The sequence below is a fragment of the Acromyrmex echinatior genome, chromosome 10 (genome assembly GCF_024713525.1).
Source record: "Acromyrmex echinatior isolate Ae372 chromosome 10, ASM2471352v2, whole genome shotgun sequence".
Lineage (NCBI taxonomy): Eukaryota > Metazoa > Arthropoda > Insecta > Hymenoptera > Formicidae > Acromyrmex > Acromyrmex echinatior.
Window position 1 is genome coordinate 12,138,960 of NC_141861.1, and position 16,651 is coordinate 12,155,610.

General features: G+C 31.8%; 2 protein-coding genes and 1 long non-coding RNA gene across 8 annotated transcripts; 1 reads left to right on the forward strand and 2 right to left on the reverse strand.

Moving 5' to 3' along the window:
- Positions 1-1,507: 1,507 nt before the first annotated feature.
- LOC147908351 (uncharacterized) lies at positions 1,508-7,463 on the forward strand. Its single transcript, XR_015546327.1, has 2 exons — positions 1,508-3,875; positions 4,149-7,463. It is a non-coding gene; the product is annotated as an uncharacterized LOC147908351 (long non-coding RNA).
- Tom7 (translocase of outer membrane 7) lies at positions 7,361-8,623 on the reverse strand. Its single transcript, XM_011053303.2, has 3 exons — positions 8,133-8,623; positions 7,707-7,755; positions 7,361-7,519 (listed from the first exon to the last, which is right to left on the reverse strand). Exons 1-3 carry the CDS (start codon positions 8,230-8,232, stop codon positions 7,504-7,506), a joined length of 165 nt encoding a protein of 54 aa, XP_011051605.1. The 5' UTR covers positions 8,233-8,623; the 3' UTR covers positions 7,361-7,503.
- Positions 7,361-12,370, reverse strand: RpII18 (RNA polymerase II subunit RpII18). 6 transcript variants are annotated; one of them, XM_087410213.1, is made up of 7 exons: positions 12,138-12,369; positions 11,785-11,937; positions 11,418-11,680; positions 11,220-11,318; positions 9,649-9,709; positions 7,707-7,755; positions 7,361-7,519 (listed from the first exon to the last, which is right to left on the reverse strand). In XM_087410213.1, the coding sequence occupies exons 1-3, from the start codon at positions 12,164-12,166 to the stop codon at positions 11,470-11,472; spliced, it is 393 nt and encodes a 130-aa protein (XP_087266339.1). In that variant the 5' UTR covers positions 12,167-12,369; the 3' UTR covers positions 7,361-7,519; positions 7,707-7,755; positions 9,649-9,709; positions 11,220-11,318; positions 11,418-11,469. The 6 variants fall into 6 exon arrangements, with proteins under 6 accessions (XP_087266339.1, XP_087266335.1, XP_087266338.1 ...); XM_087410209.1 differs by having other exon boundaries at positions 11,106-11,318; XM_087410212.1 differs by having other exon boundaries at positions 11,057-11,318.
- Positions 12,371-16,651: the final 4,281 nt, after the last annotated feature.

Consider the following 16,651-nt stretch of genomic DNA (forward strand, 5'->3'; position numbering starts at 1 on the left):
GTGTATATATATATATACCATTTACACAGTCATTTACGCTGTTTGCAGCGAGTTTTGTGTGTGTAAGAGCCGTTGAAAGTGAGTGGTTTATTTATTGGTCATTTTATTTGGTGAGTTGAGTCATTTAAATTGAGAAGAAGGAGAGGTGAGTAGAAAGTCTTACAGGGAGTGAATGGAAAATTACATCACGTAAACGCCACATCCAATAAGGACGGGGGTCACGTGACTAGTTTTTGTCAATTTTTTCTATGCCTATGGAACTTTGATGCCCATATTCAATCAGAGGAGACGGATTACGTGATATAATTTACCATTGAGTGCATTCAAAATCGACGATCGCTCACTGAGCAAAAAAGGGATTAATCTATTATTTATTTATTATAATTCGTAACGTAAAATAACTTTGTCTACTATAGATAATCTTTAATATTTATTCATCTTTTTTATTTATTTATTACTGTTTATTATTTCTCTAATGCCATATTTAAGCCGTAAGGTTATATAGCACTCAGTGAGTGAGGGAGCGTAATTTTGAATCGCTCCATCGCTCATTGAGCGCTATCTATTACAGCCGAACGACAAGGGAATGCTCAACTGTGGTTCGTTGATTCTTACATTCTAATCCAGTTTAAATCCTCGATGGAAAGTAGGTCAATGACATATTCTCTATAGGATGACGCATTCTCCCCTTAGGGTGAAATCACACGGTGCGGAAAAGGACTGCGGAATAAAAAATGCGTCATTGAAACAACCAATTAGCATTATTCGGAATAATGCAGAAAAACGCTGATTGGTTGCTTCTATGACGCATTCTCTATTCCGCAGTTGTTTTCTGCATCGTGTGATTTTACCCTAAGGGTGAATGCGTCATTGAAACAACCACTCAGTGCTATTCTGCATTTGATGTTATGAAATAGCGAATGCGTCATTGTTCTTGTAATAAACCGTCGTATTTTGAGAGGTTAAAATAATTTGATGCTGATTGATATAATGGAATTGCGTAATGTCGAGATGAATGAAGCAAAATAACAAAATCTAAGTGCATAAATATAGATATCAAGATAAAAAAAAATAATGATGCATTACGTGCGATTTCAGTGTGCCCTTTTCCGCATTATGCCATCACGCCAGTTTTGTGTGCTATGTTTACACCATGCGGAAAAATGATAGTAAATGCGTTAAAGCAGTTCAAAAAATTATAATGAGATTATAAATATAAATTGTAAAACATTAAATACAACAGTGATAACTGTTTTTATAATTTGAAAAATTATATTTCATTTTAATGAGCACATTATTAACATGAAGTTAGTAGTTTTTAAATTATATTCATATTGGATACATCTTTGACGCATCATGTGAACATACAATAGCATACAAAATTTGCGTGATCGAAAAGTGCGAAATAGCGCTGATTGGTTGCTTCAATGACGCATTCTGTATTCCGCAGTCCTATTCCAGACCATGTAATTTTACCCTAAGAATACTTATCCATGGAATAACGTAATGTGGTACGAGAACGGAACCAATCATAAGCGCTCCGCATCAATTGCAGTGAAACGGTGATTGGTTTTGCTCTTTCACATTACGCTATTCCGCTTCATGAGTAGGCATCCTTTGAGTGAAGACAGATAGAGGCTGGATTCGGGGCCGCTATTCATTCTACAGGGTGGGCCATCTATTGGTACGTTTTTAAAAATGCGATCAAATGAGCATACATTGATATTTTTTATTAATTTTTTTTTTGTTGTGAAGCTAAAAGTATCCGCGTCAAGAATGAAAAACGATTTCGTTCATGTGGCTCCCTCTACTGGCCTTACAGTATGCCATTCGGTCACCCCAATTATTAATGACATTTTGGACTACCTCGGCGCCAATTTCACTCAAAACAGTCGTAATATAATGTCATCCACTAACATCCCTTTCTCACGAACTTTCCTCACCAATTTGCGTATAGCTCCTTCGGTGGGTGCTCTATCACGACCCATATTTCTTTTCAAAATTCGTACAGTTTCGGCGACACAGCACTGACTTTGAAAATAAGTTTTTAAAATTTCAAAACGCTCTTCAAGAGAAAACATGTTGTTTCGTGCCGCGGACGGTATGACTAATAAACTGTCAAAATTTCGGGTCTGTAGCTCGTTCGGTGTTGCCATACGACGAAATTCAAAAACGTACCAATAGATGGCCCACCCTGTATCTTCATCGTCCATTAAATATGAAACAAGAATAGTATGACACAAATAGCATTGATAGTGCGCTTCCCAAACGCAACTATAAGGTCCATTCGCGTTACTTACAACTTTTGCACTCAGCATCTTGACTTTCTCTTTTTTCAATGTCCAAATATGTATCTATTTCATTTTAATTTCGAAAATTTTGGGGAATTTTAGGTAATAAAGAAATCAATAGTTTGTTTCACTTTTATTACGCTAGTTCAGAACTATTCGAAAAAAAACCACACTTCTAGATTAACTAGAAAAGGTGTTTGGCAATGTAAATCTGAGATGCGAGCTTGTGTTACGTCCGAGGGGAAGTTCGGCCGGTCCTCCGGTTTCGAATTAACCGGGAGACTTTACGTTAGGTTAAATTTTCACGATTTGTACCGAGGGAAAGGCCTATCTAAATTTGTCTAGCTCCATAATTGATTAAAGGCGGGCGCGGAATATTTTGATAGTAAATTCCGGGTAGTTCCACGGCTGCTCCCCCGTTCTACCCAGATACGCGATAAATTTCTCTAGTACCTCAGGACACTCTGGACAAATTTAAATTCATAAATTGAGGATACGCAGAGTGATCGTTAGTACGGAACATGCACTACAGAATTCGAAACGATCGGGAAAGCCTAAATGTATGTAATGTCTTAAAACCTCCTGGTAATGACTCTTTTCGTCTTCCGACGCAGAAGTGTAACACTCCGGGCACTTGATTATACCGCTTTCTCTGTGCTGAAAAAGTAACGACGATACGCAGCATGCACTAAATAATCACGTAGAACGTCGATTCACCGCCAAGATTTGAGCATCAATAGATGGACGTGAACGGGGAAATATGGGGCACATCCTTTGTGCGACTAGCCGTGACTTGATTTCTTAGAGAAGGGGGTTATATGATATTTCACTTATCTTACGTTATCCAGCTCGAATTTAGTCGTCGGAGATTCTGGATAGTAGTTGCGGTCTGCGCTGCGCTCGAGATGCGAATTCGCAAATCTGATTGGCGCAGCCTCCTGGTTTCTTTGTGCGAATTGGTTTGCAGCACACATCCACTTCGCAAATAATTAGTAAATACGATTGCATTCAACTAACGCTTGATATTACGAATGCTTTTTAAGAGATCGAGTGGAGTTTTGTTAAAAGAGATATGCACATGCACGTTCATTTAAATCAAGTACAAATATATGTATTTGTTCGTTAGATTACACAAAAGTGACTAAAGTTACTTGTATTAACTAACAGTTAGATTCGGATCTTATAATAAAACTGAATCTTACACTAGAATTACCAGGTCAGATAGAGACCGAATTAAGATTAGAGTTTGAGGCAGAACTTATTGCTAGAAATTGAAAAGGGCTGAGTATTTAGATTTGGAACCGGCGCGGCGGTCGGAAAATAACTAACTAACTGACTCTATATCTACTGATCTATTGCCCATGGGCATTCGAAAAAGTCCCCCACTATCGGCTCATGACATAGGCGGTAGTGAGAGTGGGAGAGGCGTCAGGTGCGGCTCTGGCGGTCCGATGTTCGGGTATGTACTCAGGCTCGCCAGTGATGAATATATTTACTTGTGAATTTTGAAAAATATTTTCTGGACAAATTTTTAGGATAGTTACGGACGTGACACTTGATTATCGAGCGATCTTCGAGCAATAGGTGCGTTCGACATTGCAAATAGGAGATGTCCGTTTGCTCTTTTTTGCATGATCTACAATAGGCAGTAGCAATAGGGGATTAAAGAGTAGGCGTAGAAATCAACTAATCATAGTCGAATGTGAGGAGGATAATCAACTATGATTGGTCGATTTCTACGCTTATTCCTTAATCCATTACTGCTACTGCTCATTGTAGACCATGCATTATCTCGAAAATCGTTTGCATCTTTCTGCTACATGTCATCTCATCTGCGTTCGATATTAACATTTCTAGAGCCAATTGAGCTGCTCGATCCAGTCGGCAGATGGGCACTGCTCGCGGGCGTCCAATTACTCGCGGACAATATGTAGTTGAATGCGTTAAACAAATAGTTGAACGTCTTTGAGCAATAAATGCTATAAGGAGAAATAAGGGGTGTCACATGGAAGACGCATTTTCTTTCTCTTGTATAATACAATATAATATTCTATAAAATAATAATTATGTATACTTTTTATATATTATTATATATAATTATATACATTTTTCTTAATCTGTAGTATTTATTCAAAAATTATTCTTCTAATTATTTTTCAATTTTTCTTAATATTTTCCTAATATGTCGAACAGTAATTGTAAAAAAAAAACATAGACATTTTACGTAATGCAAAAGAATTTCAGATACTATTCAGGAAAAGTATTAAAAAATATTCTTTCATACAAATTTATAATAGATAATTCCAAATTAGTATAAAATAATAACAATGTAGGTTTCGAATAAATGCTTTTTATTTATAACAATAATAATTCGTTTTTACAAATTCATATTTGATTGATTACAATCTGATATTATTTGCGATATATCAGGTGTTTCTGACATAACGAAGTATCACGTTTAAATGCGAATCTGTTAAAAGTCTGCGCAGTCTTGACTTATTTAATTTCATTGTAGAAAATAATTGTTAGCATGAATAAGTAGAGCCAAACATACTTATTATTTTTGCAGCGTGAACATGTAATCGGGAAAAATGCTCTTGTGATACATATGAATAAAATTGCATAATGTCATATCGTTGTGTAGAAACGATTTTAAAATGTCACATCTCGATTAATTCTAATTGTATATCTACGGAAACGATATTAATATCAACAGTGAGAGGTCATAAAGATAAGAAAATTTACTTCTAAAACGTGCATTTCCCTGAAGCGATGATCAAATTCATTATGCAATAATTGAAATAAATTTATATACTTTTTGTATTGCTCGTCTTTAATGTGCAACAACAGATAATAAATTTGGAAAATATAATAACTGTCGGGATTGAAATTGATTAATCCATAAATTAAGTTTCATTTTAAAAAATTGAATTTGATCGAACATATGAACTATTAATTTATCCTTGCCTTGTAAATGTCAATTTAATGATATTCAAATGATTAGTGATATCCACAAAAAAAGCAAAATTGGCGATCTAGAAAAGCTGTGATAGTTCAGGCACAGATTTATTTTTTATTTCTAAAAATATAGCTATTTCTTCGTGCAAATGAAAGAAACGCTCAAGAGTTTTATCTCGACTAAGCTATCCATCTCGTTTCGCTAAAATAGGGGATCAGTATAGTTTGACTCTAAGAAGATAAAAATTCGCGAAATTGACGATGATTCAATCCTGTAGTACTAATGAAGTTTATAACTTTAATTACAATTTTCATTACTACGTTACACTTTAAAGATTTTGCACACAATGTCTCTTGATGAATTGAATGTATTTCTTGTCTTGATTGCCTCATAAATTTAGACTTCAAATGTCCTACGAAGTCCGCATTACGTTCAATCATTACTGCAGCACCATAGTAGCAACTGATTTTTATAGTTTTTCTAAGCTAGAGATAATTTGATGAATGTCTATTTATATTGCTACTGTTATTTAATTATTTATTTATTTTTTATTTTGCATGTTCAGCAGAATATTCATTGCTTCTATTTAAAGAATTTAAATAAAATATATTTATTGTTTACGTTATTTATTGCTTTTATTTAAAGTAATATCTATTTATCTATTTATCTAATTTAGTATTCGAGACCAAAAACTAATGCTCATATGCGCGATGCTATTTTTGTGATAAAAAAAAGCATAAAATACAAAATTTCATTCTAAGGTACAAAGAAAATAGAATATGCTCTTGAGTTGTGAATGAAATTGATTGTAGATATGCACAATAGCCAGGCATTCGCGGGTGCCCGTGCCCAGTTTCAGCATTTTGCCGATCCCTGTATTATCAGTTTTTAGTAAAACGAAAGAATCGAATAAAGTAAAGAATGCCGAACGATCAAACTTAGATGTTACGAATATATTTAATCAATTTATTTATGATTGCGCGCCGATAATTGTCGGACTTTTAATACAATCATTATGAAACGTTTAATAACCCTCTCTAAATAAAACCCCTAAAAAACGGAGAGAAACTTATTGCGAAAAATATTATCTCAGCAAGAGTTCGGACCTGAGACCTCTCAACTGAGGCGAAAGAAATTTTCAATAGGGTATTTTATTTTATAAAAATAAACAATTTCATTTTATAATCTAATCTTAAAGGACAGTTTATAGCTCTGTATCGTTCGGAATTAATTCTTGGATTAGATGCGGCAATGTAAATCTGAGATGTGAGCTAGCCGATGGCGAGTTTGATCACGTGATTTTCAAGCAATCCAAGTGTCAAGAATATACCTATTAAGAATAGATCGTTATACATGAATGTAGCAGATTCATACGCAAGGTGTGTTTTCTTAAAAGAAAATGCTACATTGCAACATAAATTTCAGCAATTTGAAATTTATAAGTTATGTCACTTAATTTATATTCGTTAGTCTTTAATATATTAATACAGTTTGATTTTATTTCATTCTATATGTGTAACATAAGCTTTGATCTAAAAATTAACTAGCAAATTCTTTGTTTTCAAATACGTAACCTCAAATTCATTAAGAAAAAAAGAATTAAAAATTTACTTTCCTCATTAAATATTGTGTACGTAATATACATCAATTTCTATTTGATAACATTTGTTTGAGCGTTTGTAGACTCAGACATTATAACAGGTCAAATACATTATTTGTAAAATAGAAGTATTAAAAAAAATGAATGTATGTATTAACGAATCAGTTGGATACATTATCATAAATATATATAATATATTATGAATTTAATTTAGGCGTTAAAAATCTGCATTATATATAGCTCTGCAAGCTCAGTCTTTGAATCCAGAGTGGATCGAGCAGCTCGATTGGCTCTAAAAATATTAATATCAAACGCAAATGAGATAACATGTAGCAGAAAGATGCGAACTGCTGAACGATTTTCGAGGTAAAAGAGCAAACGGACGCCTCTGATTTGCAATGCTGGACGCACCTTTAAAAGAAACTCCTTTTTATTTCTTATTCACTACTCATCATTGTCATCACAATGAATGTTCCTATACACAACACAATCTTTAAAAAAACAGTTAACTTCAGTTAACAATATAACATTTATTTAGTGAGATACAGTCTATTATTCTGGTAATTAGAAACATTGTAACCTTAAATAAAATGTATCCATGTAACATCATCAATGGTATCCATAATTTCTCTTGGAATGAACCCGTGAAAGACTTACTGCCATAATAAGCTGTAAAAAAAAAACAATGTTACAAATGGTACTCTTCATTTAGGGACGTGTCTTCTTTTTTTTTTTAGTTCTGAATGTTAAGATATAATGCTATTTATGTCAACTTATGTTACTAAACAAAAAGTACTCAAAATCTACTGTTCTAAATAATTCAAAACACTTGTCAAATTCTTTTGCAATCGCTTACTTCATAAGGGTTAATTCAGGCATGCCTGGGTCAGCACCTTTGCTGAATCCTGAAAACAAAATATTGAAACTTTTTAGTATTGCCATGCAAACAAAATAATAGGTCTGTTTACGTTGCTTGTACTATTTACACACAGTGTATCTTCGCTTTTTTCCTTTTCAAACCCATATATATATAATATATATATGTATATATATATATATATGTATATATATTCCGTTTTAAATGCAAAAATTTTTAGGAATATCAAGCAATGCAAACCAACCAAATCTATCGATCGGGTACATTCTATTTGGTGTTTATAATGCTCACGAACATTATTGCAGCCTTGTTTAATATTTGATGAATAACAAAGATGAAATGATGATCGCGAGAGTTAAAAGAATGTTAAGTGGAACATATTCATTATAAGATTTGAAAACTAACCTAAAAAGAGTACGGCAGGAATAAAACCCCATTGAAACACAAATTTGCTCACATTCAGGACAATGGCTATCCTCTGTTTCGTAGTCGGACTTAAAACCATTTTGACTATATTAAGATTTTTAGCAACGCTTGTGTCAAGTCGTTAAAGTCCTACTTTTACATCAAGCAACGCAAAACAACGTGCCCACGACAAATTCAGACAAATTGCGACAAACCGCGACGACTAACGTCCAATGTTGCCAACTCGTTAAGAGCTTTTCTTTCTAGTTTCTTTTAGGCCTAGTCACAATCAGTCGGGAGATGCGTTGTATTGTATTGTATATCGTGCCGTAAAAAATTAACCAATTATAGTCGATTGTTTCTTTCCATGCGACAGCCGATAACCGAATACGCATGTATTCGACATCCGACGTACAATGTATTGTAAAACAGAGGGTCGATTCTGTATCTTCAAAAAAGGAAAATTACAAAAGTGAGCAAATTTACTAGGTGTTGACTAATGAAATTATCAGTATTCTAGTAAATTTGTTCACTTTTATAATTTTCACCTCGTTTCAAGATACAGAATTGATCTCCCAGGCCTTACGGGCATGTTCGGATGCCCACCTGAAGCCCTATTCTTGAAAAGTATTGCATACAAAAAACTAGAGAAATACTATAGTATGCGTTACATATATAGAATTTCCCTAATTTTTCGTATGCGACTTTTCAAGAATAGGGGCCCTGGGTGCTATTATTGCTGCTCGAGACAGGGGGTTGATTTTGTATCTTCAAACAAGGTGAAAATTACAAATGAGAAAATTTTTCTAGTGTTGACCAATAAAATTATCAGTATTCTAATAAATTCGTTCATCTTTGTAATTTTCACCTCAGAATCGATTCTGTATCTTGAAACGAAGTGAAAATTATTGGGTCATCTAAAAAGTATCCGCGGTTTTTTGTCACTAGATGTGTGTTGATGGTCATATATCTAATGACAAAGTACCGCGGATACTTTTTAGATGACCCAATACAAAAGTGAGCGAATTTACTAGAATACTGATAATTTCATTGGTCAACACCTAGTAAATTTGCTCACTTGTAATTTTTACCTTGTTTGAAAACAGAATTGATTCCTTCGTTTCAAAATACAAAATTAATCCTCAGAACACATTTTTGGAGGCACAGAAACACGTAAATCCTATCCAACTACTAAATTTTGATTACTAAAAAGAAAAACATGTAGAAAATACAAATGGTATAACACAACCATGGTCCACTATGACATAACTATTAAAAATAAATAAGGTATAGAAAATAATTTATTTATACAAAAATGTATTTATGGAAATCTTCAAAAACAAAGATATTTTTTGTAATTATTCAGAATCGCTTCCTCAGCTCAAATTTTAATAAAAATATACTCATTTGACGCGTTTTAACTCACACGAAAGAATCTGGCAGAAAAATGCAACACTCTTGTTTCCGAAACAAGTTATTAAGTGTTAAAGTTTGAGACATTAGAGATTTTTCAAACCTGTTGGCTATGGGATAGAGAGATCCAAGATTTTCCATCCTTTGTCGTATATGACAAAAACCTACAAATTAAATAACATGTTTAAAAATACAAATTTTCTACTAAACAAATTCATTACTTTAAAATTATAAATTCACTACCTTAAAACAGAAATTCACTACTTTAAAAACACAAATTCATTACTTTAACAAAGAAAATGTTCTTAAAGCAGTGAATTTATGTTTTAAAGCAGATTCGCAAAATTGCTTTGCATTGACATATGTAGCTAACAATGCTAGTGTTGTACTTGTTTTAAATTTCGCGAAATATTGTGGTCACAGCGCAATGTGCATGTAACTAAAGTATGCATATATTGGTACACTTAAAGGTGATATTTTATTTATGCCTTTTTGTTGTATGATAAATTTTTCAAGTCTGTTGATTGGTTATGGGATAGCGATCTGAGGACCTTTCTGTTCTATATACATTTGTCATACGACAAAAACACACAAATGAAATAGCATCCTTACGCTATTAATATATATTGTCTTTCAGCCGGAGCACTGGGTTACATACATTCATTACGTACATAACAGCGCTAAGCATTTACAAGGCGTAAGGATGGAATGAATTAGAATAGGGGATAAAAAATTTTTATACCCCCTGCACTTAATTCTCCATCATAGTTCCGAGGATCAAATGGGAATTTTCCACGGTTGTTTTTTATTTATTAGATTATTGAATTCTATATAATGAAAATTGGAATGATACTTTTAAATGATATTTGTCACCTGTTTTATTTAAAAAAAAATGTAACTAATTCAATTTTTGTAAGTCCCTGGTGAAAATTTTTCTCAGAATTTTTCATATAATTTTTAAAAATTTCTATATGATTTTTCAGAACTTCTAAATATTTTTATAACTCTCACATTTTTTATACGAATTGGAAATCTCAGAAAATGTACACCTTTTCTCAGAATTTTTCATATATGTTAATTATGAAATATCATAAGATTTCTAAGATTTTTTATAAATATAATTTCTGATAAAATGTTATAAAATCTAAAAAATTAAAAAATATTTTTTAAAAATTGGGATGAGAAATTTCAGAATATTTCAGAATTCATTTGTATGAAAAATTCTGAGAGAAGATGTAAACTTTTCAAATATTTCTGAATATTTCTAAAAAATGTTTCAATTTGTATAAAAATTATGAGAAAAATTTTTACTAGGGTAATAAAACTTTTATGAATTAACACAAAATTATATATTGAGAGAACTGATGTTCCATTAATTGTAATGCAATTGTAGGATAACAATAACTGTAAGATATCAAGGCTATGTTCCATTGTCATGCCGCAATTATTTACAGTTGGTCGACTATCTCACTACCGATTTCTTAGAGGAACAATATAAAGGGCAACGCGACCTCACAGACAAAATCTCAGTGTTGGGTAAAATGATGCAAGTGCATGGACCTTTGGGAGAATTTTTATCCGATAAGAAATTATTGAGTGGTGAAGTCTAAGTGTTTTGGTGACATCAAAATGCTGAAATTCAGCTTGAGCTATTCTGTATATATATATATATACACGTAATGTATACTATAGCATATAGAGTGAAATCCTCGGAGAAGACTTTTGGAATGTAGCTCAAATACAAAACCCTAAAATAACCTGTCCAAAGGACACCTAGAAATAAAAAGGGAAGAATCTAGTAGTCTATGATACAATTTAGAAGTAATGACTTAGAATAAGATTTTTTTTCTTATAAAATGCTATTTACTGTACCAATAATAAATATAGTTGTCGAGAAACAATATAATTTGCTTTAAGGTCGAGATTAATGATCTATTATAATTAGTTCGTCGATACCCCAATCTTCATAACTATTATCAGGCAGGTAGCGGCGTATAATTATAGGAATTTTTCGTTGCTTTAATTCCTTCATAGCAATTTGCAATGGGTCTGTCTCACCTTCTAATTCTACCATCACAGGAGCACACATTGCTATCTGCAATGCTCTTGTGCCAAGAACTCTTGCTCTTTCATATCTAAAACACCAATTATATGATTTTGAGAAACTATTCATACACACACACTATATATATATATATATATATATATATATATATATATATATATATAAACTACATACTTAGTCATATATCTCGTCGTTATTCTCTTTGATCTTTGAACACCACCAGTAGCTTCATTAGCATTCAACAATTCGATGTTCTCACCATCATCTTCCTGAGGCTCTAACTCAATGTTGTCCTCGTCATCTACATCGTCGAAATCATCTGCGACTCTATAGAATACAGTTAAATTAGCTTAAATTACAAATAAATAATCTGTCTATATAAATTGTATTTAGTCATCAAATTTTTTCTAGCGCTTTTTAATTTACAATAAAGAATAACTGTAATAAAAAAGAAACAAGTTTGACTATTTCATTAAAGAATATGATACAAGTAACCTATACACCTCAAACAATTCTTGATAACTTACTCGTCTCCGTCGAAATCTTCATCAGCCATTATTTATTAATTTATATTTATTATAGGAATGCGTATATATTTTGTTTTCTTGGTAGTACTTATATAATTCGGTTCCAATAAACACAATTTCAAATTTGAACAGTATTTTTATATTTCATATCAGATTATTAATGTCTTTCACGTTCAGACTGGATGTACGCAACGCAGCAAAATCAAGCCAGTGTTGCTGGCTATAATGATCCCTTTTCTGGCGCATGCGCATTAATAGCATTTTTCACTAGTGTTTTCACTGGTTCAATAGTTGAGTGAGCGTTCGCTATTATTGGTGTATTTTTTTACATCCAATCAGCAATTTAGATCTGGAAGAATAATCAATAACATATTCTTATAAAAAGATAGTTAATACTCCTGAAAATCTTCTTTTTGAATTTTATTTTCATATTATTTATTTTTTAAACAAATTTGATTTTCATTCTATTTTATTGGATCATCTAAAAAGTATCCGCGGTTTTTTGTCACTAGATGTGTGTTGATGGTCATATATCTAGTGACAAAGTACCGCGGATACTTTTTAGATGACCCAATATTTACCTCTATTGTCATCCTTCTTTAATTTATTCATTATAAAATTATTGACTCTCTCTCTCTGCTTTCAGCAGAATATTTACATTACAGTTGTTGAAAGTTTTCGCGATGATTAAATTATATTTTAAAATCTGAAGGAAATCTGGTCTTATTTCAGCAGCATTCATAAAACGGTTCCCTAACAGCACAAATATCGATATGTCGACTGTAAGTTAACTTTGCTAAGTCAGGCCTTTAAACTGTATGGGTGCGTTCGGGGAGATACTATTCGCGCTTAGAGAGCCTATAATCAGAGAGGCGCCATACGAGAGATGACGCCATATTTTAGCGAAATTCTGCAAGAGAGAAAGAAATATATGGTTTCAGTCTATCCAACAGACTGTCAGTTAGTTTTAGGGTTAAGTGCAAGCATTGACCGACATAGATACGTAAAGGTACATTGATAAAAATAAAGTTATCGAAATTATTTTAGAAATATGGTTGGATGTACAATATCGTTTTGTAACAATTCATTAAAAAAAGGATATATTGGGTCATCTAAAAAGTACCCGCGGTACTGTCATTAGATATATGACCATCAACACACATCTAGTGACAAAAAACCGCGGATACTTTTTAGATGACCTAATATTTTAAATACATTATTTAGATGACCCAATATTAAAATAAAAATGTAACATAAAATATACATAGATTAATTATAATATCTGAAGACACATCTATCTAATCATATCACAATATCTAATCATCACATTGATTACGAATTTAATTCTTTCTCTTTTTGTCGTAATCTTTTCAATTATATATCATTGTGAATCTAAATCAAATGATATGATAATTACGATATTTAATATTGGGTCATCTAAAAAGTATCCGCGGTTTTTTGTCACTAGATGTGTTGACCATCAACACCATCTAGTGACAAAAACCGCGGATACTTTTTAGATGACCCAATATAATATTTTATGAAATGGTATATACATATATAATATTTTTCTGAATTTTTGATTTCTTTTATATTACAGATGCATTTTGCTCCTAAAATGTGGGAACAGAGAATGGATAATAAACTAGCGCATTTAATAGCGCAAATAATATGCAATAAATAACGTTTTGTATAAAGTAACATGCAATATTACAAAATGTACAATATTGCAATAGTACAAAATAAATGAAATTTTATAATAAATGATATATGTAAAAGTTTTATTATTTTATATACAATATTATATATATTATTATTTTATATACAATATTTATTTATTATCATTTTTTAATTTGTCACAATTTTTTAGCATCTTTTAGCATGAATTCAAAATTTAGAAAATAATGCGTTTAAAAAACTGGAGGGAATGGCTAAAACATTGTGGACCAATCACATGTGATACCCGTATAGCGCCATTCTGATTATAGGCTCTCTACACTAGAACTCTCTCGCTTTCGAAATATCAAATATATGTTTGAATATCTTTTTGAAATATATATTTGAAATGGATATTGCATGGTTTCTCGTTATAAATGGTGCAAAGAGGAAGAGCATGCAGTTGACAGGAGAAAATTTTGCATATTAAGAAAACATTTGCGTGATGTTAAATTAAATATATGAGTAAAAGATAAAAAATATGAAGTACATAAAAATCACATGAAAATTTAAAAATGAGAATTATAATAAAAAATAAAAATTTATGAAACAGGTTAAAAAATAATCTTTTTCCATTCAGATAAGATTTCTCCAGCCTCAATCCGAAATTTAGGGTTTGTGAACTATGTTCTCCCATATATTTTTCTACGAGTTTTAAATACATATTGTTTTTTTACTACATACAATCAAGAACGAGAGTAATGAAATAACATGTTTTACCAGTTCCATATGGCTCTGAGAATTTCGCAACACCTTTCTCCATATAATATTCAAATTTTTTGACATTATGTTTAACAGCATTTCCTTTTGTTTTTGAGTTACATTCATTGGTATTCTCGATTATATGTATAAGGAACAATAATATATGTATGAGCACAATGTGATTTCCTATCAAAATACGTATGTAAAGTTATGAGAAAGTGAAATCAGATGTAAGGAAGTTACGAAAAAGTGAGATCATAAGGCGAATTTACATCATTCCTCTTAATTTACGAAAATTTAACAAGTATTCACGAGTGTATGTGCATACTTGTATATACGTACACTCGTGAACACTTGTTAAATTTTCGTAAATTTAGAGGAACGATGTAAATTCGCCTTATGATCTCACTTTTTCGTAACTTCCTTACATCTGATTTCACTTTCTTATAATTTTCTTACATAATAGCAAATGAGAGCAGGAAACGAGAATGGATTAAAACGGATTGAAATTTTTTTCTATCCGAATGCGTATTTTAAATAGCGATTACTTTTTTTTGGATTTAATTGGATTTAATTGGATTCAATTCAATTAGATTCAATTGGATGTAATTCAATTAGATTCAATTGAATGCAATTGGATTGAAAAACTGCATTTCCTATTCATTTTGAATTGAACAGTATTCACAATGCATAGAAAAAGCTAATTATTTATTTTATTATTTTTAGAATTATTATTTTTAGATTGAAAGGCATAGAGATATCCAATTCCTATAAATGAATAAAAATGCATTCAGAATTGAAAAGCATTCATTTTAACATTCGTGAATCAATATTTCTGAAAATCTGAATCCATTTCAATTCATTTCAATCCATTCTCGTTTGCTGAGTCTGATATCATTTGAAAATGAAACTTTTCACATACGAAAAGTGAAAAAATGAAAGTTTCGTGAAAATTTCATATAATCGATACCCTGGATTAAGTTATTATCATCGCCTCTAACGGATTTCGGACAATAAGGGGGTCACATTAAACTATAGAAAACCTACTCCGTACCATAGGCCTGCATTTGATTATCAATTTTCGACGTAGAATGAACGTTATATCAACGTCACTTTTCTGGAATCACAAGCGTTGGATGGATCGGGTGATACCAAAGATATCGATCATGAAACTTTTTCCTAGGATGAAAAGTGAAAAGTGAAAAATTTTTCCAATGATTAAAATTTTCATTTTTCACTTTTTATCCTAGGGATAAAATTTTATGATTGATATCCAGAGAGTATAGGGTGTGATTATATGGAGCGCGGTACAGAAACTAACTATACGAACCGCGCAAACCGTGCTGCTTATTTCTTTTCTCTTCTATTACATGGAGTTAGTGAAGGTGACCATGGAAGGTGACAAGAATTCGTTCTTTGCTAAAAGAAACTTTGTGTGCTTGCATAAAGTTGAACCGCCTTAACTGACGTACACATTTGATGGTGTTATAAGCTACCCTAATAACGATGTTAAGAAAGTAGTAAGAAGAAAAGGAAGGTTTTTATTAAAAATACATAGTGTATTCATGAATAATAATAAATTTTGTTTTTTATTACGTCTGTAGCCGATTTATCATATGAATGATGCACAGTACCTAAGAGGTTAAAAGAGGAATAATTCATTACTATAACCTTAATTTAGGAAAAATTTGGAACGGGTTAAATCGAGATAAAGTGTTAAAATTTGAGATTGTCTCTCCTAATTTGAGACAGTTGGTCACTAAGTGTACAAGAGCATCCTGTATTCTGTATTGCTCCGTATGTTCCATCATTGGATGGAGCAGCTACGTCATTTTACGCATGCGCACAAAGTTTCCTAAAGTGGACGAATTCTTGTCACCTCCTGATGGAGCGCGGTTTGCGGTATGGGCTAGTAACAAACTCACATTATTATACACTGCTATGCACTTTTTAATGAAATTAATGATATAAATGCAATTATTAAGTAAATCTGTTAAAAAAATAAGAGTATCGATAAAGTATGCATAAAATAATATATTAAATAAAATAATATAAAAAAAATTCATAACTAATGTGAGTTTGTCACTAGTCCGTGC